We start from the raw sequence: 25425 nt of genomic DNA on the forward strand, positions 1-25425 counted from the left end.
TTCAGAGCAGAGTGCAGAGGGTTGTGTTTATCCATTCCCCCCGGGCTTCTGGAGCACCTCAGCACCTGTGCCCTGGCTGGAGAGTGTGGGGAGGGCTCTCTGCAGGGCTCCCCCTACTTCAGGCAGAGAGATTCCTCATCATACTCTGTTCCATTGATTTGTGTCTGAACTGCTCTACTCCCTTTCTGGTTTCACCTTCCAAGTGACACTCACTTTAACTGGGATAAACATCACGGCTCTTCCTGTGACAGACTTCTGTGTCAGCACTCTGGGATTCCCCATTTCTGCCTGCTCTCATCTTGACCTTCTGCTCGAGGAGGATGTTCACACACTGCTGTTTATTTTGGGGCTGAGGCACTGAGCTGGAGCCATCCCCTTCGCAAACCCCTCATTGACAGCCCCTAGCCAATGTCCCACTCAGCCAGGGCCTCTTCACACAGCAGGTGAGAGGAGAAATATCCGAGTAAAACCCCATGTGGGAATCGAAATGCTGATGTTGAGTGGCTGTAAATCACTGTTGCATCATCCTCAGGGGATGGAAGGAGATCTTCCTTCACTCACTGATACAGACAGGAGCTCCCTGTGGTGTAACACACTCCTGGAAACTGCCATGATGGGGAGAAAGTGGCCTCAGTCTGGGCAGCTGCTCATCCTGTCTAGGACCCGAACCTGGGAAATAGGGAAATGACACCTCACATCTGATGGTGATGTAATAGTAATGACACAACGTGGGTGTGGCTTGAAAAATTTCCCAGCAACTCGACCAAAGTGACTCTTTAAAGGAGTGTTCCTGTGTAGTTTCAGGTAACTGAGAAATCTTTGTGCAGCAAACACCTTTGTAGGCACCTTCCCTGTACACATTCCATCCAGAGCCTCTACCTCCAAGCCACCTCTCCCAATCCTCCTCTCACTCCAAGGGAAGGGTGGGAAGGATGCGCTGTGATTTTCCAGGCAGTGGCAGGGATGCATCCTCAAGGAAGATGAGGTGGCTGGAGTGGGAAGCTTCTCAGCACAAAGCAGGTTTGCCATCTCCAGCCACATTTTCAATTTAGATCTTGCTGTTACTTGCAGCATTTTGGCTTACAACCAGTCAGCTGGGAAGGACTTGGTGACCCAAAGGAAAACCCAGAGCTTCCTCTTGCCATGGCAAGGCATTGAGAGAGAAGGGGATTCTGGAGGTTTGTGCTTTCTGCTCTTCCCAAGGGGCATACTAGGAAAAAAGCCAGGGAAGCAGCTTTGCTTTGTTTGTTTGGATTTCTGAAACTTTTAGTGGAAGCATTTAATTCTGGGAAGAACAGCGTCGTCGCTCAAGACCCCACAGCTGTGCCAAAAAAAAAAAAAAAAGCAAGCTGGTTTGGGGATGAAACAAGACACTTCTGCTTGAGAAAACAAACAAAAGCAGCCCAGCTCAAGCTGGCTCCGGGGCCAGGGAGCAGCAGTGCAGGGGGTTGGATGGCTGTTCATCATCCCAGTCCATCATGGGACAGCAATCCAACTGTCCAATCCCAACCAGTCCATCAACAGGGGTTGACCTGCACTCACTGTACCCCTGTCCCTGCATCCCTGCTCTGGCCAAGCCCTTCAAAACTCCCCAAAATCCTTTGTGCTCTGTGCAGGGGAAGGGTCGTTGGTCCCTGCCAGGTTAGGCATCACAGTGGAGGAAGCTGCTGAATTTTGGCATTTTTCTGGGAACCCAGTGACTATTTCAGACAAATAGCACAGTCTCTGTCATGGAACACCCCCAGGGTGAGTCATGAGCTCTGGGTGGAGGGAAGGAAGCAACTGTCCTAAAAAGAAGACATCCAGGGTCTGTGGGTAAGCACTGCACAAAGAAGTTGCAGGAGAAAACAGCTTGGAAAACTCTCAGCACATCCATGTGCATGTGGGCCTGGTTTCATCCTGAAAGATTTTTTGTGAAAAGCCACGGAGAAAATTCCACCTCGGGAGTAAGAAGCTGGAAAATGAGGATTTTCCTGGTTTGGATCCTTTTCCTCATGAGAGCGACGAGCACAGGTCAGGCAAATCTGTACTGGGGTTCTGGCAGAGCTGTGGAGAGCCTGGGGCTGAGGCAGACCAGGAAGCTCACTGTGGTCATGGCAAATGACCACTAATCCCAAACTCTTCTTCAGGCAGTTACAGGGCGTGATCTCTGAGATTCACTTGTTCCCTGCCATGTGAATCCTGGGAATAAGGCTTTCCACTCTCTTACTAACATACACCCTTGATGGAGGTTCTTTTTTAATGATTGGGGACCTCTCACCTCACCACTGCATAGTGGGTGCACAGGCACAGCTTCCCTCGGGCGGTACCACCAAGAAACCTGGGCTCAGATTTTTCATGGTTCCCTGAGGCAACGTCGGGATGGGTTTATTACAGCACCTCTCTCTGTCCCCTGCAGGTGGCTGGGCAGTGACAGGCCCCAGGCAGGTGACAGTGGAGCAGGGCAGCTCACTGGCAATGTCCTGCAGCTACAAGCCACACTACAAGCTCAACTCCAAGTACTGGTGTCGCAAAAACTCCTCCTGGTTTTGCTTGACCTACATCATCCAAACCAATGGCTCAGAGGTGACAGTGACACAGGACAGGGTGTCCATCAGGGACGACCACACAGCAAATTCATTCACAGTGACACTGAGCAGTGTCACACTGGCAGATGCAGGCTGGTACTCCTGCGGGGTGAAGAGGAAAGTGGGGATGAAGTGGTGGCACAGCACCAAAGTGATGGTCAGTGCAGGTAAAACAGGGCCAGAAGCAAAGCTGGCAGTAACTTTCCCCTTCCTCCTCCTCCTCCTCCTCCTCCTCCTCCTCTTCCTCCTCCTCCTCCTCCTCTGCAGTGCTGAGGCCATTGCCCAGATACCTCCATACTTACCCCCTGCACCTTCATTGCTGAAGTGTCAGGGCAGAGACTCCTGTGCAGGGTGCAGGACAAGGGGTGTGGGGGCCTCCACTTTGCTCTGACTCTGTTTTCTCCACCAGCTGTTTCAAACACAACCGAGGACAGCAACACGAGCCCGTTGACCACCAATCCTCTGTGCCCCAGGGGCTGTGGGGAGCCTCCAGAGCTGTGAGTCAGGCCTTGGGATCTGGCCAAGCCTCCAACAGCATCCCCTGGCCAAAACCTTCTTTTCCCATGCATGTATCTCTCAGCTTTGAGTCCCCAGGGAGCATCCTGGGGGCAAGAAGAGCAGCTGGCAGACATGCAAGTGCCCCAGTCCCCATCCTCATTCCCCAAACCCTACTGAAGCTCTAGCATAAACTCCTTTCTCCTACACAGGTCCCAGCTCAGTGTCATCTTGCTGCTTCTGCTCAGCATCAAGGTACCCACGGCACTGGCTGTGGTGTGTGGGGCAGTCTGGGTGAGGAGCCGGGGCAGGAGCCATGACCAGGAAAACCTGCAGCTCTTGGAAACATCTAGCAGCAGCAGGGCATGGGGCTGCCCACCCATCCCAACCACCTCCAAACCCCAGGGATGCTCTCCTGCCCCCCAAGCCCCCACCCTGCTGGGGCTGTGCCACCCCTCACAGCCTCCCCGTGCTGGGAGGTGCTCAGCTCCAGCGACTTCTGCCCCTGGAAAGCCTCAGCCCCTCCTGGCAGCCCCTGTGCTGGAGAGGGAACGGTTTGGGGTGCAAAGAGCCTGTGTCTGTTCAACTGCAGCTGCCAACTGAAGACAATTTGTATTAAAGGCAGGGTTATCCTGCAGGGCCTTGTCTGCTTGTCTGTCTGTCTGTCAGTCTGCTCCTTCCTTCAGCTGCCAGCACTGCCTGGGATGCCCGTGGCAGCCAATGCTGATGCACATACCTGCATGGGGACATGCTGCATTGTGGCTGGGGGGGATCATGAGGTCACAGGGGCCGTGCAGGCTCCACTATGGCCCAGATGAACTTCCGCATGGGGAGAGGATCCCTCAGCCCCAGGATCCTCAACCCTGCCACCTGTGCCTGATCCAGCAAATACCTGTCTCCAGCTGAGAAATAGCCAGGGAAGAGTGTCCTCCCACAACTCTGCCCCTAACCCAGCAACTGCAGGGACTGGGGACACAGGGGGAGACTTGGAGGGACCTGATCAGAGCATGGGGCTCCTGAGGGACTATGCTGGGCACAGCCTGGGGAGATGTGCTGGCAAGAGAAGTGATTGCTCTTGTCCAGCTACACTGGGACAAGGGGCTGGGGTTACCCATTTCATTCCCCAGGGAAGGACAGGGTGGACATGCAGGAGCTGCCTGTTCAGAGGGGCTGGGCAGTGTGGCAGAGAGAGGCAGGCTGTGTCCCGACATGGGGGCCATGCTGGAGGAAGAAAGGGGACAGCCTGGGGAAGGGAACAGTGCACAGCGAGTAATCTCAGTGACCAGGAGAAGCTGAAACTCTAGGAAACGCCATGATTTTGCTGAATCTCCAGCAGTAACGGAGGTGGTACCAGAGGCAAAAGAGGAAGCGAAGCCCCAGAGACACAAGGAAGAGGAGCGGCACGGCTTCCCAGACACTGTCGTGTGGCTGCTGCTGCTGGCCCCGGCACTGCTGACAGGTAAGGCTGAGTGACCGCCGGAGCTGGAGCCCCACGCTGGATCGGCCAGAAGAAGCGGAGGTGTCGGTGCGGCGGCAGCGCTCCCTCCAGTCCGTGTGTCTGTCTGCACCGGCTCCGGGCCCCGACACCGTGCAGGGATTCCTGGGAGAAACCCTGTCGGTCACCTGCACGTACCAGCCCGGCCGGGAGTTGCCGAAATTCTGGTGCAAACCGAGTACACGTACTGGTGTTACCTGCGCCGCTTACATGGTCAGCACCTCGAAATTGCAGCCTGAGGTGAGGCAGGGCCTGTTCTCCTTTCTGGACAAGTGCGTGAGCCGGGCATTCAGGGTGGCTATGGAGCGTCTGGTCAAGGAGGATGAGGGATCCGCCGTGGGATGCAAAAGGGATTTTTCCCATTCCATCAGAGTGCTGATGTGAAGATGATCACAACCCCAGGTCGATCCTCGAGCGTTTTCCCCACTGCGACAGACTGAAGGACGAGGTTACACCCTGCGCGTGACAGGAGCACGATGTCCGCCCGGCGCCCTGTGCATCCGTCCCACCTTTCCTCCGCATCTGCAAACCCCAACGCTCAGGAGACCGGCAGCACTTTCCGCTATTTCCCGGTGCTGTCCGGGCTGCAGCCGCTGGCTCTGCTGGCCGTGAGTGCGGCCGTGCTCCGGGGCAGCCTGCGGGACCCCACGGCCCTGCCGGCACCGCCCGACCCCCGGGCAGGGGCATGGCAGCACCGGGTCCCCGCCGGGCCCTTCCCGCTTTCTCCAACAAACGCTCCCGCCCCGCTCCCCTCTGCTCGGCCGTCCCCACCGTCCGGCAGCCCCGGGGATCCCCGCGCTCCGCCCCGCGGGGTGACCGTGCCGCGGGGGCGGCCCCGGGGGCGGGCCGGGCTCCGCCGAGAGGAGCCGGGAGCGGCGGCACGCTGAGCCGCGGTGTCCCGGAGCGGCCATGGAGCTCGTGCCTCTGCTGGCCTGGGCGCTGCTTCCAGGTAAGGCTGCGCCGGAGCCCCCGGCTGCCCCGTCGGGAGGGATGTGCCGGTGCGGCGGCAGCTCTCCCGCGGCTCCCTGTGTCCCCACAGGCTGCGGAGCAGTGATGGGACCCGGCGAAGTGTGGGGACCCCTGGGGGGTTCCCTGTCGGTCACCTGCAGGTACAAGCCCGGCCAAGAGAAGTTGCCGAAATACTGGTGCAGACCAAGCACACTTATTAATTACTGTATTGTTAACAAAATCATTACCTCGGAGTCGGATCCCGAGGTGCTGCGGGGCCGGCTCTCCATCCGAGACAACCGCACAGACCAGGCATTCACAGTGACCGTGGATGGTCTGTCCAAGGAAGATGAGGGCACCTTCTTCTGTGGGGTGAAAACGGGACTATTTCAGTATGATGACAGAGCTGCTGTAAAGGTGATCGTGTACTCAGGTCAGTACTTGTGGGTTGCAGGTTCCCCCCCCATGGATGTGTCCCCCTCCAGCCGCTTGGAGCAGGGGCTGCAATGGGGGCAGCCTGAAGCTGATGGGTGCCCATGCAGGTGGGACAGCCCCAGGGTGTGTCTCCAGAGTGTAGTAGGTGCCACCATCACTCGTTCCCTGTTCTCAGTTCTTCCTGGAGCCCCATTCTTGGCACCCCAGCATCAGCCATCTCCATTACTGAGGTGCGCTGTGCCCTCTGTGTCCAATTTACTTCCTCATTAGCTCTTGCTGTCCTTCTCTGTGCCCTCCTTTCCTTACTGTGTAACACTGGAGAATTCCTCATTGTACTGTGCTGCTCCATTTCCCACTTGGGACAGGCAGCACCTCTGGGCACCAGGCCCTGGGTTTAGAGCACATCCCTCTCGCCTTGCTAGGGATCAACCCACATAGCAGGACAATATATATGGGGGTTGTTGTGTTAGTACTAAATGGGGCATAGGGTGCCCAGACCCCTTTTCTGCGGGATGAATCTGTTTTGTTCATGTTTTGGGGGGGACTGAGGCTGTGAAAACCCTCGTGGGCAGGGGAAGGGTCTCACAGCACTTAGACCTCAAGATGTGTCCTGTGGATGTTGCAGAGGGAACCGAGCTTCTCCTGCTATGACAGCACATAGGTAGGTCACTTCTGACTCACTACAAAACTCCTACCTTTTCCCCCCACAGAGATCAACCAAACCTCTACTCTTTTTGTTACAGCTTCTTCCACCCTCTCATCAATGACCTGCACCACCACCATGTCCTCTGATCTTGCTGTCTCTGTAACAGGCCGCACACAGACAATTTCCCAGGGGGAAATTGTGCAACCAACAACAAACCTCTCCACCCCTCAAGTGTGAGTAGCAGCTCCTGCTTACAGCAGCCACTTTCCTCCATGAGCTCTCTGGTGCAGCTGGAGCCCTGCAACCATTTGGCTCTTCACACCTCCCTTAAGGATCCAGACCTTCTGTTTTTGCATTTGGAGACCACTTCACATGGAAAAATTCTTCCGTGTGAGGGTAATGAGGTCCTGACACAGGTTGCCAAGAGACACTGTGGATGCCCCATCCCTGGAAGTGCTCAAGGCCACACTGGATGGGGCTCAGAGCAACCTGGCCTAATGGGAGGTGTCCCTTCCCATGGGAGAGGGTTGCAACTGGATGACCTTTAAGGTCCCTTCTGACCCAAATCATTCTCTAATTCTCTGACAGAAATTCTAGTGCCTCTAGTCAAATGGGAGTAGTGGTTTCTGCCTGCAACATCAACCTCATTTCCTTCCCCAAAACTCAGTGGAAAATGTTCATGGGAAGTCAAATGCTGCCCAGTGTTCTGTTTGTTGTAGTCACACACAGTGTGGCAGAGACAGTTGAAAAAGCATGAAACCAGAGTGTTAGATCTTCCCTGCTTCTCTCCTGTCTGTGGGAGGTGATGCCAGCAGCAGACAAAACTGACACTCCCCATCAGCACACTCAAGGTGTTCTTATTCACCAACTTTTCCTGCTTGTCCATTACAAACAAGGTTAGCAAAGAGTGGAGTTAAACCAGAGCAAGTGCAGGAACCCATCCTTAAATCACAGCAGCTCTCAGACCCAAGTGTCATTTTGGTTCCGCAGTTTTTTGGTTTGCTCTGCTCCATGCCCAGCTGGCAGCCTGACCATCCCCTGCCTGCTGTGATGGGCAAGCCCTGCATCCCACAGCCACCTCCTGCAACCCTGCTTCATGCTTGTTCATCCTGAGAAGTGTGACAACATAAACTCTTTCTTTCTTGCAGTTTGAACGTGGTTGAGCACATCCTCACTCCGGCTGTCGTTGTGGTTCTTTTTTTGCTTGTAGTGGCTGCTGGTGTTCTGGTAGTACTCACCAGGAAGAAGAAGTGTGGGTGAAGTTCACAATGCCGTACACATCCTGTTTCTGTAACAGAGCCTGCTTTGCTTCCCTTATTTTTCCCTCTGTTTCTTTTCCCTCCCCCATTCTCTTCCTGATCCATCCAGTTCCTCAGTCTATCATTGAGACTTCCACCAAGGAGGTCTCCTTTCCTCAAGGGAACAGTGGGACCATCCCATGGGTGTTGTCCCCTGGGAGCAGCAGATGACAGCCCTTGGGGTGGGTCCTGCTGGGCACAGAATCTGCTTGGGTTTGTCTGGGCACCATCAGCTCCTCCAGATGGGCTTACTTGCATGGGCCAGGCTTACACAAGGCTTGATGCAAAGTTTAAGGCCAGTGTGAAAGTGGGGGTGGGACAGGAGGGGACATTCCCAGCTGGCAGGTGGGGTCTGGCTTTATTTGAAGAACTGCTCCAGTTTAGATGGCTCTTGGAGTGTCAGGTTCCTGTCCTGCTTTATGGCAAGGTTTACATCAGCAGTGCAGTTTCTCAATACATTTATTTTCCTCTGTTTTCACTCACATCCAGCCCTTCCTGGCACAGACATAGAGATGGACAGGACTCACAGCATGTCACCTACAGTAAGGAAAACCTCATGAGTTCTTGGGATTCTGTGCCCCAAGTTCATATGGAGAGGGGAAACGTTGCACCCTGAGCTGCTTTCAGCCATGCTCAGGGCACTTCAGGCTGGGAGGGATCCTTTGGGCTCTGTTTGCCGACAGAAAGACACAACCAGGGACTTTGTGTGACTATCACAGAGTATTCCTGGGAAAGGAATTTAGTATTGAGCTGAGTGGTTTCTCTCCAAACTTCTCCAAGCATGGGAACTGCTTCTCTAGCTGAAACAGCCTTGGGAACCTGCAGCAAAGCACACCTGAAGTGGCTGCAGGGTAGCTGCTCCTTGCTTACTGCTTGGAAAGTATTTTCTGATATTTTCTGCCTGCCCTAGAGGAGGGGCTGGTGTCACTAGAATTTCCTTGGGAAATATTAAGCCAGCCCTTGCTTCAGTTTTTATTTCCACCCAGTGTCCCTGCAGCACCCATCAGGACAGGGAGTGGGCTGGGAGATATTCCCAGCCCTGTGGATGCAGGCAGGGAGTGACAGCAGCAGGGTAAGAGCTCATCCTTCTCCATCAGGACACAGAAGCCTTGAACTACGCGGACATTAACCACGACATGGGCGTGGCTGGGAGCCAGTACAGCAATGCCGAGGCTGTCCGCTCCCTGGAAATGACCCCGATGGAGCACGTAGAGGCCAGGCAGAGTGCTCAGGTAGGAAAATGCCAAGCACCGCCAAGCTGGAGGCGGTGGGAGAAAAGCTGGAGTGGGTGGGTGATAGAATGGGCAGCAGGATGGGCTGGGTGGGGAAGGAGGGGGCTGCAAAGGGAAATGCCAAACTGGGGTGCAAGTGACCCTGCCTAACATGGGTTCCCTCTCCGGTCCCTGCGGCTGCTCCTGGGTGCTTAAAACATCACAGAGGGGTGCCAGCAGGCAGTGCTTGCCTGGAGCAACCCCACGAAGGATGTTTTTTGTTTATATCCCTCCTTTCCCAGCCTTTGGAAGAGGAAGGAAAGGCATTATATGCCAAAGTGCAGAAGCCCATGCCACAGCAGGAGCAGATCTACGCCAACGTGCCATCAGCTTCACGGCCCAGTGAAGAGCTCTTCAGCACAGTGTTGGGGAGATGAACAAGCACCTGGTCCCAGGGGCTGCTTCTGCTGCTGGCAGCACCAGTGAGACTTGCACAGAGGACATGGGATTGATGTTCTGCTCAGGCAGGAGCCAGCTCGAAAGCACAGCTGTTGCTCTCCAAGGCTTGGATGTTTCTTTGAAGCAATGGGGGTTGAAGATAAAGTCATCCCTTTGCAAATGCAATTTGGAGTCCTCATCTGTACAGCAGTGGTGCAGGGAATAAAGCTCTCCACCTTGAAGTGGGGTAGTCCAGGCCAGAGACCAGGTGGGCAGGGGAGGCAAGGCTGGGCTGGTGGGTGAGCTGGCTCCCTGTGCTCACCACTCATCCCACTTGCTCCTTTGGCTGCACTGTTCGTGTGGGCTGAGCTCTCAAACCCACCGGTCGCCTCAGACTGACATTTTTTTTCCTGCTAATTCCAGCTGGCAGCTCCTGGGAGCCAGGATAGTGGGAAATGTTATGTCCAAGTGCATTTGCATGGGGTGCTCATGTGGAGGGTGAGGTGTATCAGGGTCTTGGTGCAGAAATGGCATCTCCCCCAGCCACTGGTCCCACTGGCTCCCGAGTGGTTTGCTCCTGCTCTTTCTCTTCCACCACCCCTGAGGGCCCCAACCTGGGAACACAAAGATGGGCTGTAACCATCACCTTACTCTTCTCTGCTTTGCTGATAACTTTTTTCTGGCACCCACAAAATGCTTTCTGTGTGAAGTGTTACTGCTTTATCAGTGACTCTGAGAATCTGATGGAAACGGCTGCAGTGTGTGACTGTCTCTACAGCAGGTTCCCACCTGCTAAAGGGTTTATTGCAGAGTGTCACCCTGAAAGCAGGTCCAGCCCCTTGCTGGTACTCAGCTGGGCTCCAGCAGTGAGAACTCAGATCTTTAAGGACAAGGACTCTTGGGGCTCCAGCACAAACCCACAGCCCCACCACCAGCTGCTGCATCATCATTCCCCACTGGAATATTCCATGCATTCCAGCTCCTGGCATGCTGGTGCCCTCCCCCATGAGTGTTCACTCTTCTCTGGCCCACTGCCAGGCAATTCATCCATCCATTCCCGCAAAAAACAGGCCATAGGGCTGGGTGTCCATTTGTGATGGGCTAGGAGCAGAAAACCTGAGCTCTTACGCATACACGGTTCCATGCAAGTGCTTTTGACAAAGAGATGAATTTTCCTTTGCCATGAGAATTTGGGCACTGTAGCTTTTTGAGGCGAGGCTGGTTTCAGGGCAGGGGTGCTGATTTACACCACAACCAGGAGGAGGCTGAGGTGGGAGCTTCTCACTCTCTCCAAATTCCTGAAAGGAGGTTGTAGTCAGGTGCGGGTTGGTCTCTTCACCCAGCCAACAAGCAACAGGACAAGGGGAAAGAGGGTGCCACAAAGGGAAAATATTCTGCAAGTTGTGCCAGTGGAGGTTTAGATTGGATATTAGTGAAAATTTCTTCATCAAAAGGGCTGTGAAGCCCTAGAACAAGCTACTGAGGGAAATAATAGAGTCACAATCCCTGGAGGGGTCTAAAAGGCATGTAGATGTGGCACTTGTGGACATGGTTTAGTGGTGGCCTTGGTGGTGCTGGTTTAATGGATGGTCTTGATGTACTTAGGGGTCTTTTGCAACCTAAAGGATTCTAGGCAGGGAGCCTTTTCCTGCTGGTGTGGAGATGCTGAGGCAATCTTGCCGCTCTCAGCTCTTGAGTCATGGACCAAATTGCTCCTTTCAAAGGGGAAGCCCTCCCAGAGCTCAGCAGGCTGCTCAGAGCCTTTCTTCAGCCTGGGGAACCCCCCTCTTATCAAAGCCTCTTCCTCTTAAAACTCTCAGGGATGTTGAGGCTGCAGTGTTCCTTTAGCTCTATTGGCAGAATCTGCCCACAAGGTTCACAGGAGGTTGTGGAACTCCCAGGAGCTGCTTTTGCCACCCAGCCACTACTTCCTATTTCCTCTGCTGAAATACTTCCCCCCAGTAACTTTCACAGGGGAAAGGCTGAGAGAGCTGAAGGTGTTCAGCCTGGAGAAGAGAAGGCTACAAGGAAACCTCAGAGCCCCTTCCTAAAGTGCCTAAAGGGGGTTCAGAGAGCTGGAGGGAGACTCAGAACAAGGGCCCAGATTGCCAGGACAAAGGGAATGGCTTCACAATGCCAGAGGGCAAGGTTGGATGGGATATTGAGAAGGAATTAATCCCTGGGAGGGTGTGGAGGCCCTGGCACAGGATGCCCAGAGAAGTTTTGTCTGCCCATTGCTGAAAGTGTCCAAGGCCAGGTTGGACAGGGCTTGGAGGAACCTGGAATGGTGGCAAGTGTCCCTGCCATGTGGCACAGGCACACACAGCAGTGCACAGGGGGCCACACACAACCATACATGCACCCCAGCGCACAGTCAAATCCCAGGGCACACTCACATCACTCATAGTCCCTTAAACACATTTACTCACATCTCAAGGCATACACACATTCACTCATATTCGCTCACACTGGCTCACATTCATTCACACTCACATATTCACTCACATGCTCACATTCATTAATTCACACACTGACCCACTCACATTCATTCACACACACACACACACACACACACACACACACACACACATTCATTTGCACACTCACTCTCACACATTTGCTCTCATTCACACATTAATTCACTCCACACATTCACTCACATTCACGCGAACTCACTCACATTCATTGGCTCATTTACTAACACACACACACGTTAATTCACACATCTCCTGACATTCATTTGCTCACGCATTAATTCACTCTCGCATTTACTTACACACTCACACTTAAATCCATTCACTCTCACATTTAGCGCTCACATCCACTCCCTCTCACGTTTACTTTAACCCTCATTAACTCGCTCACATTAATTCGCTCACATTTACATATTCTCTCACAGGCCCCGCCCCCGCCATTGACCACGCCCACGTCCTCGCCCCAGCACCGCCCCCTGGGTGCCCGCGCATGCGCGGTGGCGGCGGCGGCGCGGCGGGCCATGGTGGCCGGCGGGGCCATGGTGGCCGGCGGGCGGGCTCGGAAGCTGGTGCGGCGCTACCGGCTGGCGGCCGCCACAGCTCTAGCCATTCTCCTGCTCCAGGGGCTCGTCCTCTGGAGCTCCGCCGGTCTCGACGAGGAGGGCCCGGCCAAGGTGTGCCGCGAGAAGGGAGTGGGGGGGCGGCCGGGGCCTTCCCGGGGGGACGGTGAGGGGTAGGGGTCCGTGTTGAAGGAGGGCGATAAAAGGGCTGGGGGACCGTGAGGGGGCTGAGGACGACGCGGGAGACGGGGGAGGCTCGGGGTGGGCTGAGGGCCTGTGGGGTCATGGGAGGGCGGTGGGTGCTGGAGGGGGCTCTGGTGGGGGAGCCCTTGGCAGGGACAGAGCCCTGGGGGTCCCGAGTGCCCCCTTGCTCAGGAGCGGGGACAAACGGGGTGGACTCTGAGGAGCTGGCAAGGCCCAGACCCGGGCTAAGGTTCCTGGGATGGGGGTCCTGCAGCCTCAGGCTGCTGGAGGTGTTGGCGGTGGGCGGTGGATGTTGCCTGGGGGGGTTTCTGGCTGAAGTAGTGCAGGGTCCCAGCACCTGAGAAGGGGCGCTTGTGGCCCAGGGTGGGTTGTTTTGGGTCGTTTTGGGTCTGGCATGGAGTGAGGAGTGTGGGGGTTTGGTGGGGATCTTGAACTTGTGGTTTGGGGGATGTTGTGGGAAACTGGGGTCTGGGATACCCAAACTAAAAACCATGGAATTCAGAGAGCTGGGAGTTTTGTGTGAGCTCCAATGTAGGTGTTTTGGTGAGAGGCACCCCTTCAGTGAAATGGGAGAGTGCAAGGATCTTTTGGAGTTGCTGATGTCTTTATACCAGAACACCCTGCTGAGGCCAAATGCATAATTTCTTTCTTATGAGTGTGGGGAAACTGAGGCATGGTCTGGTGAAGGAGTTTGCCCAAGGTCAGACACAGAGCAAATATCAAAGAGGATCCAGGCTGATGAAGCACATTGCTGCCACCTTCAAACCAAGCTCCCACCCCTGGCTGTTAATTTGGATTTATTTGTTGGGAACTGCGCAGATTCTGCTGTGTCTGTGTGGACCAGAGGCTGAAGCCTCTTACTGCCTCCTTGGTGTGGAGGGATCCCATAGTCAGCAGGTCTAGAAAGCTTTCCTTGAGAGCAAAGAGGTGAGAAGCAGAATGGGGCAGCCCCTTGCAGTGGGGAAGGTCTGTAAAGTGACACCACTCATTCAGCAGGTGAATTCCCAGCCTTAGGCCTTCTCCTGGGCCATGGGGAATGGCCATGACCACCCTCGTGTGCCACCATGTATCCATCACCAGCACAGAACCAGGGAATGAATGTGGCAAGGAGAGGGTCATGGTCTGGAGGCACTGGAAGTGTGAAGGCAAACTGATCTGGCACCAAGGAGTGCCCAGCTGCTCCTTTACCTGTTCTGTGACCTTGATCAAATAACTTCACCCATCCTGGCTTCTCCTTCCTTCTGCACCATCCTCTACTGCTTGTCTGCTGTTCTCTGTTCCTGCTCTTCACAGCTTCCTGGGCTGGCTCATTCTGCCTTGGTCCTTGCCTGGTTTCCCCATGTCTCATCCCAAAACTGAGCTGGGCAGCTGAACAGGTTTGGCCATGGGTCCCGTTTCCTGGAGAGGAGTTGGTTCAGCACCAGCAGTCCTGGGACTTGACAAGCCTCTTTGGAGAAGACAAGAGCCATCCTTAACTTCACGGACAGCCCAAATCCATTAGCAAGCTGGGAAAAGTCCAGTTAACCTTTGTTTCTTATAAAACACAAACCTCTCAGTTTCTGTGCTGTCCTGCAGCTTCTGAATTTGGCCAGACCTAGAGGAGACACCATTTCCCTAGGGCATTTCTGATAAAGCCAGAGGAACAGTCCCAGGGGAGTCTGATCTTGCAGGCCTGAAAGGATTAGTGAAAATTTGGAATTGCTATAGTAAATGGCTCCTTCCCTCTAATGGACACAGCTTATCCCCACCATGAATGGGCTGTGACTGGCTGTAGGGAAAGAAAGAGACACTTGAGTCCTGGTTTTGTTGTGGAGCTGTCTGTGCCTCTTGGATCCATCAGTTCTCTTCCCAAGCCCAATTCTGGGGTCCTGCAGGCTCCCTGTGTTCACCAAGCAGATACTTTAAGGGGTGCAGACCAGGAGTATCTGGATCTGTCTCCATCTGCCCAAGTCAACACTGTGTTTCCTCCTGGAAACCAAATTTATCTTGTTGCACCAGAATCAAACAACACAATCCCTCTCCAGACTGATGGATGAGAGGAAATTCCCATTCCTGCTGTGGTCAGCATGAGTGTCTCCCCACACGAGTGGGAGTCTGAGAGACCAGAGCAATCCTGCCTCTGTCATTGTGACACCCACAGCTCCTGAGTGAGCACATGAGCTTCCTGAAGCTCTTAGTCCATGGAGGAGCTGGCAGCAGTAAAACTCAAACCACAATGTTTCTTTGTGGGTGGAGAAGAGGATCTTTCACTGCAGTGTTTTAGCCACTTGGTCTCCTGTCTTTGTCTGTCTAGGGAGGAGGTGGCACCTCTCCAGGGCCTGTGTGTTGGTGTCCTCTGTGTGCTATGGCCACAAGAGAAGCTTCCTATGAAATGTCTTTTCTTCCAGAGAAGAGATTCCTTGATGGTTACTTTTCCTGTCAAAGAGCTTGTTTTTAAGGGACTTGCTTCAGCCATTTTAACTGGGGATTCCTCTGATGACTTTGGAACGTTTTGGTGCTGGTTTTTGCCTGATGAGTACTGGTGTGTGGCAGAAACCAGAGTCAGACATCTAGAGAGGGAATCCTGCAGAAACCAGGTGCTGTTAGTTCTACTCCTTCCAGTGGCACAGTAGGACCTGTGCTGGGCATGGGGTGCAGGTAGATGACCCACAGCTCTGTGTCGCTCTGGGGTGGCAGTGTCACACTGGGGAGGTAGAACAGGACAAGTCTGTCCAGTGACAAGCAACAGGACAAGAGGAAATGGCCTCAGGTTGTACCAGGAGATGCTTGAGTTGGATATTAATGAAAATTTCTTCACCAAAAGGGCTGTGAAGCCCTTGAACAGGCTGGATGAGGAAGTGGTGGAGTCACAGTCTCTGGAGGTATCTAAAAGATGTGTAGATACGGCACTTGGGACATGGTTTAGTGGTGGCCTTGACAGGGGTTTAACAGTTGGATGATCTTAGCGAGTCTTTCTAACATAAATTATTCTGTGATTCTTAGTAAACTCTGGCTGGTGCCTGGAATCATCTGTGTGTGTCAGAAGGAGGGGATGGGGAGCCTCACTGACTGTCCCACACAGATCTTAAATACAGCAGAACCATGTGGTCAGAGCCATTCCCTGCCAGGCTGGGGTGGAGGGATCACTTTGCTGTGGTGCAGTAATTAGAAACCCTTGAGTTCCTTGGCTGGCAGCTCTGGGAGGGCTGGCAATGCTTCTAACAACTTCTGTACTGGGAAAGGCAGCTAGGCATGCTCCTGAGCTGGGAACAGCACTCTTTCCAGGAGGATCAGCTGGATGTAACCACGGGCAGGCGTCGAGTAAACGGTGGTCCCAGAGTTAGGTGTGTTGGGGAGTGCAGGATGTGGGATCAGTGAGTCTCTTCCTGTAGTAACATAGAAGAGACTCTCCTCAATTGTGGCCTTCCTGCTGCCCTCTCCTTTGATGCTCTGTGGGGAAAACAGGTTTATAGTTCTGGAACAGATGGTCCTACATGGTGACTAATGAAGGGTTTGCTGCCTGTCTCAGGTTCCCGTGATGCTTGTCTGGGTGGAAGCAGGCTTGGCTGATCCCTACTGAACCAACCCTTTGGGATTTAAGCAGTGGTTTGGCCATGGCTGTGCTAGCACAACATGGGGAGTCTGAAATGGGCAGATCATGTCAAATGCTTTCCAGCCTTTTCACTCTGTGCTTTCTCCTGGTTGTGACCTTTCCAGCAGCTATGCCCTCAGGGGAGTCTTGTGCCAGGGAGTAGTTCAGTCCTGCTGTCCTTGTGAGGTTATCTGTCCGTCCTTGTGAGATGCTGCTGCTCAGGAATACCCCTGGGTGTTCCTTACAGCTCCCTGTGGTGCCTGGCACAGCCGCTGGATAGTCAGGGTTTGGCAGTGCTGTGAGCCCTGGGAGGCCAGGCTGGAGCAGGCTGCCTGTCATCCAGGAGTGCCTGCAGTGGGCTGGGGCACATGGCCCCAGCATCACAGGTACCACTTGCTGGGAAAGTTCTTTCCCATGAGTATGGTATCCAAACTTCCCAGCTCCCTGCTCTCCCCAAGGCTGACTGTCTCTGCTGGTCAGCCAGCCTGGCAGAGGTAATGAAGTGCAATTAACTGCTCCCTTTATAAATCTGCTTGGGTCCACGGGAGGGTGTGTGACTGGATTTCTAGGGAAGGTGGTAATGGCAGTGCCTGTCCCAGCCCAGCACAGAGAGCCAGGGTCCAGGGAGGGGAGTGTGGGCAGGGCCTTGGTCTATTCCTGTCCAGTGCTTTCAGCCCAGAAAGCACAGCCGTGGCTGCCTGGGACTCTGGCTGTGCTGGGCTAGGGCTCACAGCATGGTCACGGCAGGGAAGAGCTGGTCCAGTAGCCTCCCAGGGAAATAACCATCACCAGCCAGTACAGCCCAGTGGTCATCTCCAGTATCAGGGAAGTCCCTGTGTGGCAGGACCTCAGAGCGTGGCTGATGCGGACACAACCCACTGTGTCCATTTAGTCTGCAGTGAGCCCAACCACAGAGAGTGAGACCATCTGGGTGTCCCCATGATGGGGGCATAGGCAGGTGGCTGCTGTTTGGTCTTAGCCTGGGGTTGTAGGTGGTGAAGAGGCTATGTAATGTCCTGTGCTGCACAGTGATTGGTCCTGGGGGCACCTGCCATGCTGCAGCATTGAGCTCTGTGGGGACTGGATACAGGGATGCTCTGAGGAGCATGCTGACAGATCTAGGGGGAAACAGGCCTGAGTTAACACTGTCTGTCCTCTCTTCTGCATCCACATGGACCTGCGATAGGAGCAGCAGAAAAAAGCTGGATTTCCTGAGAGCAGCGACGGCTCCAAGGACTCGGACAGCTCTGCTGGGCGCCGCAGCAGCACCAGCCGGAAGCACGGCCGATGGCGGGGCCGGCCAGACAGCCCCGGGGCCATGGTGTCCAAGGTGGTGAGAGCCGTCACGGCCAGGCACAAACCAGGATGGAGGCTGCCAGCCATGCTGGACTCCTCCAGACGCAGGAACCTGACAGAGCTGCGCGGGGAGGCCCAGCTGGCCATCTTCCAGCAGGGTGACACGGGCAGCGTGGAGGGGGCTCCCCAGCCCACTGACAACAGTTTCACTCCCAAGTGCGAGATCACGGGCAAAGACGCCCTGTCAGCGCTGGCCCGGGCCAGCAGCAAACAGTGCCAACAGGAGATTGCCAATGTGGTGTGTCTGCACCGGGCTGGCAGCCTCATGCCCCAGTCCGTGCCTCGCCACTGCCAGCTCTCAGGTGAGTCCTGCCGGAGTGCTCCTGGTCACCCTGGGCATCGGGAATATCCCAGGCAGGTTCCTAGGCCACCTTATGTCACCAAACTGTCCCACCTGGCAAACAGCGGCCTCAATCTGTCACTGATTCCCAGATTACTGCTGCCTCTGTAATCCAATCAAAGCTGTGCCAGCCTTCTTAAATCAGGCTGTTCATCCCAGCCTGCAATTCTGCAGGCGTCAGAAGCAGGCCCATCTGCGTTTTCTGTTTTGAGGCACCAGAGGAGGACGCCTGCTTTCCCAAAACCCCCTATCAGTGTAATACAAGGGGCTGCATGTGCCACCATGCCCTGGCACTGCAACCAGTTTGGGGTTTGCCCGAGGCTGAGTGCTTCCCTGCTGTCCTCTGCCTTGCTCAGGAGCTCCAGGTAGTAGATACCAAGGCTGGGGGTGGCTGACAAACCTCTCTCTCCCCTTCCCCATGCAGGCAAGGTCAGCCCTGTGATCCAGTGGGATGAAAGCCGGCTGCAGCAGGGGGCCCCCAGCAAGCCCGTGCGCATTGCCTACATGCTGGTGGTGCATGGCAGGGCCATCCGCCAGCTGAAGCGGCTCATCAAGGCTGTGTACCACCAGCAGCACTTCTTCTACATTCATGTTGACAAGGTGTGTGGCAGGGGTGAGGGGTGGGTGCTAACAGTGCTCCATTGGTCCCTGGGAGAGGGGGCAGAGCTGAGGCACGGGTGGTGATGAGTGAAAGTGGCTGGATAGGGTTAGTCCTCACTGCTATGGAGCTGTGACCCTCTGCCACTGCTTCTGCAACCCCACGAAGCGGGATCTGTCCCCCCTACCCTATTTGCTGCTTCCCTTCTTATGGAGGCTGCTGCAAGAGCTGACTCTGGGCTGGTGGAAAAGAAAGCAGGGCTCTGGGAGGATGAGCTCCTTGCTGAGGGTGAGCCATGTTCCTTGGCAGCGCTCCAGCTACCTCCATCGCGAGGTTGTGGAGCTGGCCCGGCACTACCCCAACATCCGTGTGACACCCTGGCGCATGGTGACCATCTGGGGAGGTGCCAGCCTGCTGAAGATGTACCTGCGTAGCATGAAGGACCTGCTGGAACTGTCTGAGTGGCCCTGGGACTTCTTCATCAACTTGAGTGCTACTGACTACCCCACGAGGTGAGGGCCTTGCTGGGGCAGGGGAAGGGGCTGGAAGTGTTGGGCTGTGTGATGCTGCAGCAGCCTTAAGAGGGGCAGGGAGAAGTGGGGAGCTGAGGGAGATGGGGTTGGAGATTACACCCACGTATGTTTTTTCCTGTGGTCTGGGTATTGCAGGAGAACATGCATGTGAGGCGCCAGACAGCAGAGAGGCTGTGTCTGTGTCTGCCCAGTGATGGAACAAGGGTTTGAGTCAGCAGCTTTGGGCTCCTTGTGTCTAATGGCTCTTGCAGAATTAATTTTTACTGGGCTGCTTCACCCCAGGAGCATTAATGATTCCTGATTTGCATCTCAGGACCAATGATGAACTGGTGATGTTCCTGTCCAAATACCGAGATAAGAACTTCCTGAAGTCACATGGTCGAGACAATGCCAGGTAATCTCGGCTAGAGGCAGATCTGAACTGGAGGAACAGAAAATGAGGGGTTTCAGAAAAGAACTGAAACAGCTGTGGCAGGGAGGGGATATTCTGCATCTGCACTTAGCAAGGTGGTTGACACTCTGAACTCCTCATCCCCATGCCCAGGTTTATCAAGAAGCAGGGCCTGGACCGCTTGTTTCACGAGTGTGACTCCCACATGTGGCGACTGGGTGAACGGCACATCCCCGAGGGCATTGTGGTGGACGGGGGCTCTGACTGGTTCTCGCTGACTCGAAGCTTTGTGGAATATGTGGTCTATGCTGATGACCAGCTGGTGTCCCAGCTGCGCCAGTTCTACACCTACACACTCCTGCCAGCTGAGGTGGGTGCTGGCTGTGGGCCACAGAATAGGTTTTCTTCCCACTGTGCTTAAGATCTCTTTCCCACTTTGTCCCTGCTCTGGGTAGCTGCAAAGGGTGTTGCTGGTTCTGCTCAGGCAGTTTTCTGCCTCCCCTATTCCAGACTTTGGTATGAAAGAGGGAAGAGAAGAGCAGACAGGTCAGGGGTCATGTTTACATCCAGCCTGGCCTTAGGTCCAGTCTCCCTCTGGGCCAGATAAGGATTGGTGCAAGCCTGGTCACTTAAGTGTCGTCCTGTGCTGGGAACGGGGATAAGTTTCTGTTCAGTAGGAGTTGAGGTCTATCCTTCTCCTCTATGAGTGGGGGTCTCCATTAACCACCTGTCCTCCATCCCACTGGGTGTCCTGTCTCTTGTCTGCCTTACACAGTCCTTCTTCCACACGGTCCTGGAGAACAGCCATGCCTGCGAGACGCTGGTCGATAACAACCTCCGTGTGACCAACTGGAACCGGAAGCTGGGCTGTAAGTGCCAATATAAACACATAGTCGACTGGTGCGGGTGCTCCCCAAATGACTTCAAACCCCAGGACTTCCTTCGGCTACAGGTGAAAAAGATCCTCCTTTCTCTTCCTGCTCTTTCCCCTCCTCCCTGTCCTCTCCTCTCTGAGCTGTCCTACAGGCACCCCAGGCTGCAGTGCCAGCTAATGTGCATGTCCCCACAAGAGACTGGAGCATGGTCAGGTCCCCCAGTGGGGGTCAGGTAGTGGGATTGTCCTGACTATACTGTCCTGCAGCCAGGCTTCTACTCGCAGCATTGCTCCTATTCCCAGACTTTCTCTCCTGTTTTTGTGTTCTTTCCCTGCAAATGTATCACTTGGGGCAAATACCTTTTGAGTAAAACCCCTTCAGAGTGCTGGTTCTTTGGCAAGTCAAAATGCCTTGTGACAAAATGTCTCCCATGCTCTCGGTGTGTAGGGATCTGGGCTGAACACAGGAGGTTTGGGGGAGATAGAGCCAGCCCTGAAAAGAGCATTTGTGGCAGGATATTCCGGCAGTCCCAGGCTTGCAGAGCCCAACACCCTGTTCCTGCAGGCTGTGCCACATGGCCAGAGCTAATGCAGGGCTCAGCAGTGGCTCTGGTGGGTGGGATCCCATCAGAGTAGAGATTGCAGCAAAGGAGCTGGATGACACATGGCTGCTTCTGAGCACGGAAAGGGGGAGGTGATGGGAGAGATGGGGATCCATCTGCATTACCACTAACTGGTGGTGTGCTCCCACTGATCCTGTCATAGAGGATCCCACATTCAGGCTGGCTGTGCTGTGCTGCTCCTTAGCCTGTGCCTTCAGAGCGGGTAGGATGGATCCTGTTGGAGTGGGAGGGCAGAGTGGGTGCAGCCAACATTGTTAGGAATGCCTGTGCTTTTCCAGCAACTCTCCAGACCCACCTTCTTCGCCCGCAAGTTTGAGTCGACGGTGAATCAGGAGGTGCTGGATATCCTGGACACGCACCTTTACGGCAGCTACCCCGCCAACACCCCGGCCCTCAAGGCCTACTGGGAAAACGTCTATGACCGTGTTGATGGGCTCAGTGGTCTCAGCGATGTCACCCTCACCTTCTATACAGCCTTCTCCAGGCTGGGGCTCCACAAAGCCTCATCCACACCGGCAACCAAGGCTGACAAGCTCTGCAGGTGGGATATTTTCTGTGGTCTCAACCCAGGCTCCAAAATGGAGGCCTTTTTCTTGTGCTGGAAGGATGCTTATGCTCACATGTGCAACCTCTCTGTCTACCTCTCCAGATTTGAGCCTCGAGGCTTCCCCTCCAGTGTGCACTTATATTTCTATGATGACCGTTTCCAGGGTTACCTGGTGATGCAGGAAGTGCAGAATTTGGCAACTGGGCAGGCAGAGTCCTTGGAGGTGTGGATGATGCCCCAAGGAGCTCTGAAGCTGTTAGGTCATGGAGGGCAGGCCAACCGCCTGCAAAACCTTGAGGTAAATGAGGCACTTTCCTCCCTGGCTTTCACACACTGCTGCCGTTCCTCCTCTGCCCCACCTGCATGCCATGGGGACAGAGGGACACAAAGCTGCCATTGTGTCTAAGAACAAACCTTTATCTGGGAGTTTGTTGGTTTATTTGTGAGGAGCTGATCATTGGAGAACAGGCCTTCAGGGGATCTTGCCGAGGCAGGTGAGATCCAGCACCTGCAGCTGCAGGAGCCCTTGCACAGCTGAATTGTGTGCTGGTGTGTGATCAGTGGAGGGTGGGGTGTCCATTGCTTTGTACTCCAAGGTTAATGTGCTCTCTGTTTTGGAGAAGTGAAACACAGAACCTCAGCTGATAGTGTCTCCTTGCCCATTGTCCCACTGCTTATACTTCCTGTCCCTTCAGGTGGGCACAGAGTGGGACCCCAAGGAAAGACTCTTCCGCAATTTTGGAGGCTTGATGGGGCCTTTTGACGAGCCGGTGGCCATGCAGAAGTGGTCACGGGGCCCCAACCTGACGGCCACGGTGGTTTGGATTGACCCTACGTACATCATTGCCGCCTCCTACGACATCACAGTGGATGCTGAGGCAGAGTTCACCCAGTACAAGCCCCCCCTCAACCACCCCTTGCGCCCTGGCATCTGGACCATCCGCCTCCTCCAGTTCTGGGAGCCTCTGGGGGAGAACCAGTTCCTGGTGGTGCCTCAGACCTTCAACCGCAAGCAGCCTCTCAGGAAAGGTGAGGATGTTCTGTAGTTTGGGGCTGGATGAGAGGGTGACCCTGTTCACAGTCCAAAGTGCTTCCCCCTGTGCTGGCCCCTGGGCTGCACCTGATGACCAGGCCAGGCAGGAGCCAATTTTCCACTGGTGTCCCCTTGCTCATGTGAATCCTTAGACTGGGCTGTCCTCTTGGCTGCTGTGGAGAGCCTGTTGGCATGTCAGATCCTTCCTGCGGCAGCGTCCCTTTCCTTGTGCTGGAGGGGAGCTGGGGTTGCAAATGGATGGGGTGCTGTGCCCCAACTGGAGTTGGAGGTATGATCTGCAGGGTGCCAGAATGTTGCTGTACTGCTCATCCCCTCTCTTTTCTCTACCTGTCCGTCCCAGATGACAGCGACTGGCTGCATGGTGGCCCTCCCCACAACGAGTACATGGACCAGAACTTCCAGGGCCTGGGTGGGATCCTCAACCTGCCACGATCTGAGGCGGCAGAGGAGGATGCGGTGCGGAAGGCACGGCTGACAGGGAAAGAACTGGAGGACTGGGCAGATGCTGCCATCAGCACCTTCTGGTCTGCAGCAAATGTCTGTGTCAGCAGCCCCTCTGCCTGCGCTTCCCTGGAGATCTGCAGCAAAACGTCCTGGAGCTCGCTCTCCCCAGACCCCAAATCAGAACTGGGGCCTGTCAAACCTGACGGGCGGCTGAGGTAGCAGGAGCAGCTGGAGAGTAGCCTTGGGAGCAAGGAGCTTCCTCTGTTTCTGATTTGGGGGATGTCTCTGGACCACATCACCCTGTGCCATTTGCACCATAGTCACTTGAGGAAGAGAAAATGAGAACCTCCAGGCAGGGGAAAAGCTTCTCCTGTGGGGTATTTTGGGCAGAGAGAGCGCCATGAGGTGGGTCTTGTCCATCTCTGAAGGAATGAGCCCTTGTTGGCCGGGGAGGCTGTGCTGGAGTGCCCATCCCTGTGGGGGCATGGCAGGCACTTGGGAGAGCTGTGTGTTTGTTACTCCAGGCCTTGGAGCCTCAGGAAAGGGTGATGTGGGAGGGAGAGACGGCTGGCAGGTGGGCAGGCACTGAACCAGCTCAGCATCCTGCCCAGCCCCAGGCTAGAACTTGGCAGGATGGGCCCTTGTTGCTGGCTGCTGCCCTGGTGGGTTGATGAGGAACTGGGGATAGGCAAAAGCAGAATGGGTCAGAACCTGCCATGTGCATGGAGCTGCTGCTAGCCCAGGGTTTGCATCTCATCCCTTCCACCCCAGCCCTTTAGTTTGTATTTTTATAAATATATATATAGAAATATATATGATGCAAAGTGCAATAGAGACGAGACCCCGCATTGGCCGGGAAGTCCTTGTGTCTCCATCATCCCTTCAGACTGTAACATACCTTGTTCACTTGGGTGTCCTGGTGCTATAGGACAGGATGCTGGGTCGTTTACATACTTTATTATTATTATTTTTATTACTGTTTTGCTGTTTACCCATTTCCTGCTGAGGGCTGCTGGGGACCTGTAGCCTGCTGGCCCTGGGGCAGGGTTGCCCCCAGGCTGTGGGGCAGCTGGCTAACTATGCCAAATGTCTGGAGCCCTGGTGTGTTGTACAACAGCTCGGTGTGTGGTTCAGGTCCAACAAGACGCACTGTAGACCCCGCCACTTCTGTCTCCACTTCAGCAAAAGGATGCCCTGATCCCCTGCCATAATATCCACAGGGCCGATGTCCTGCTGTGGATGAGCTGTGCCTGGAGGGCTGCCCTGTGCCACAGCTCCTTGACCCAACCTTTTCTTTTCTCCCACGTCGACAGAAGCTCTCAGGACCTGCTGCACTTCTCTGGCCAAAAAGCAAAACAGTGGGACGAGGTCCAGCCAGTGCCATCCTCCCTTTGCTGTTTTCTGTTTCCCACTGCTCCAGAGGGAAGAGGCACCACCTCCTCTTGGGAGGGGTTGCAGTGGAGCATCCTCCTTCCCTGCAGTCCCCCCAGGATGTCCTTAGGGTCTGCGTCCAACATTCTTCTCTTCAAGACTTATGCTGCCTGGAGAAGTCTGGGTTTGGTTTCACCCTGAGAAGACACTTCACAGCTGGGGACAATGTGGAGCCCATCTGACCCAACCCTCTGCTCGAAGCAGGGTCTCAGGAGCTGGTGGGGTTTTGCTGTCTCCGTGGATCTGTGCCATCCTAATTTTTCTCCCATGTCCCAGCTCTCTCCGCCAAGCAGGTCTGACACTCCCGGTCTCCAAATTTAAGGATGCGGGTGTTGAAAAATGTGTACTGTAAAACGGAGGGGACTGAGACCTCTCTGTGAGGGCAGGTACCTGCTGGCACTCAGCTCCCCTGTCCTGCACCCACTGCTGCCTGGGGTGCTTTGGGGCTGTGGAGGAATGTGGGGGGAGAGGGGCCACACAGGGGAGGATGCCAAAACTCAGTGTCAGAACCATTATGTAAAGTCTTAAATATGCAACATCACCACAAATACATCTATATCTCTACAGTTTGGTGTGTCGGGTTTTTGTGGTGTTCTGGAATGGGTGAAGGAAGCTTGGCCGTACTTGGTGAGGGTGTAAATCCCTCCTGGGCACCGGGACAGGAGCTGTGAGGGTGTGGGGGCAGGATCACCTTGCTCAGATGGGTGATGTGTGACCCAAAATCAAGCTCGGGTTGTCAAAGCCTGTGGCTGGAGAGTGAGAGCTCGGGAGCACCCAGGAGCCACGGACTGAGTCCGGTTAAGATCCTGGCAGCGGGTGCCCTGAAGGTACTCGGATCTTTCGCCTTGACACTTAAGGTGTTAATCAGCTAAGGAGCGGGCACCTCCAACTG

The 25425-nt window shown here is 54.9% G+C and overlaps 3 protein-coding genes across 3 annotated transcripts; all 3 read left to right on the forward strand.

Moving 5' to 3' along the window:
* Positions 1–1961: 1961 nt before the first annotated feature.
* Positions 1962–3681, forward strand: LOC134052216 (protein CD300H-like). Its single transcript, XM_062506558.1, has 5 exons — positions 1962–1992; positions 2396–2734; positions 2977–3064; positions 3275–3425; positions 3655–3681. Exons 1-5 carry the CDS (start codon positions 1962–1964, stop codon positions 3679–3681), a joined length of 636 nt encoding a protein of 211 aa, XP_062362542.1.
* Positions 3682–5407: 1726 nt separating this feature from the next.
* LOC134052087 (CMRF35-like molecule 8) lies at positions 5408–9635 on the forward strand. The gene is made up of 7 exons (XM_062506311.1): positions 5408–5506; positions 5597–5938; positions 6684–6819; positions 7735–7838; positions 8374–8426; positions 8982–9116; positions 9398–9635. Exons 1-7 carry the CDS (start codon positions 5467–5469, stop codon positions 9530–9532), a joined length of 945 nt encoding a protein of 314 aa, XP_062362295.1. The 5' UTR covers positions 5408–5466; the 3' UTR covers positions 9533–9635.
* A 2911-nt stretch (positions 9636–12546) lies between these two features.
* XYLT2 (xylosyltransferase 2) lies at positions 12547–25097 on the forward strand. The gene is made up of 11 exons (XM_062506037.1): positions 12547–12699; positions 17532–18000; positions 18463–18638; positions 18946–19148; positions 19483–19563; positions 19714–19930; positions 20336–20512; positions 21336–21598; positions 21707–21902; positions 22300–22633; positions 22999–25097. The coding sequence occupies exons 1-11, from the start codon at positions 12547–12549 to the stop codon at positions 23319–23321; spliced, it is 2592 nt and encodes an 863-aa protein (XP_062362021.1). The 3' UTR covers positions 23322–25097.
* Positions 25098–25425: the final 328 nt, after the last annotated feature.

The sequence above is a fragment of the Cinclus cinclus genome, chromosome 20 (genome assembly GCF_963662255.1).
Source record: "Cinclus cinclus chromosome 20, bCinCin1.1, whole genome shotgun sequence".
Lineage (NCBI taxonomy): Eukaryota > Metazoa > Chordata > Aves > Passeriformes > Cinclidae > Cinclus > Cinclus cinclus.

Excerpts from the sequence above, each read along its gene's own strand:
- LOC134052216 (XM_062506558.1), top strand. The coding sequence starts at position 1,962 with ATGAGGATTTTCCTGGTTTGGATCCTTTTCC. Across the intron at positions 2,735-2,976 it reads CAAAGTGATGGTCAGTGCAG|CTGTTTCAAACACAACCGAG; the intron begins GTAAAACAGGGC and ends TTTCTCCACCAG. Across the intron at positions 3,426-3,654 it reads AAACATCTAGCAGCAGCAGG|CTGCCAACTGAAGACAATTT; the intron begins GCATGGGGCTGC and ends GTTCAACTGCAG.
- LOC134052087 (XM_062506311.1), top strand. The coding sequence starts at position 5,467 with ATGGAGCTCGTGCCTCTGCTGGCCTGGGCGCTGCTTCCAG. Across the intron at positions 5,939-6,683 it reads AAAGGTGATCGTGTACTCAG|CTTCTTCCACCCTCTCATCA; the intron begins GTCAGTACTTGT and ends TTTTTGTTACAG. Across the intron at positions 6,820-7,734 it reads AACCTCTCCACCCCTCAAGT|TTTGAACGTGGTTGAGCACA; the intron begins GTGAGTAGCAGC and ends TCTTTCTTGCAG.
- XYLT2 (XM_062506037.1), top strand. The coding sequence starts at position 12,547 with ATGGTGGCCGGCGGGCGGGCTCGGAAGCTGGTGCGGCGCTACCGGCTG. Across the intron at positions 19,931-20,335 it reads ACACACTCCTGCCAGCTGAG|TCCTTCTTCCACACGGTCCT; the intron begins GTGGGTGCTGGC and ends TGCCTTACACAG. Across the intron at positions 21,903-22,299 it reads ACCGCCTGCAAAACCTTGAG|GTGGGCACAGAGTGGGACCC; the intron begins GTAAATGAGGCA and ends CTGTCCCTTCAG.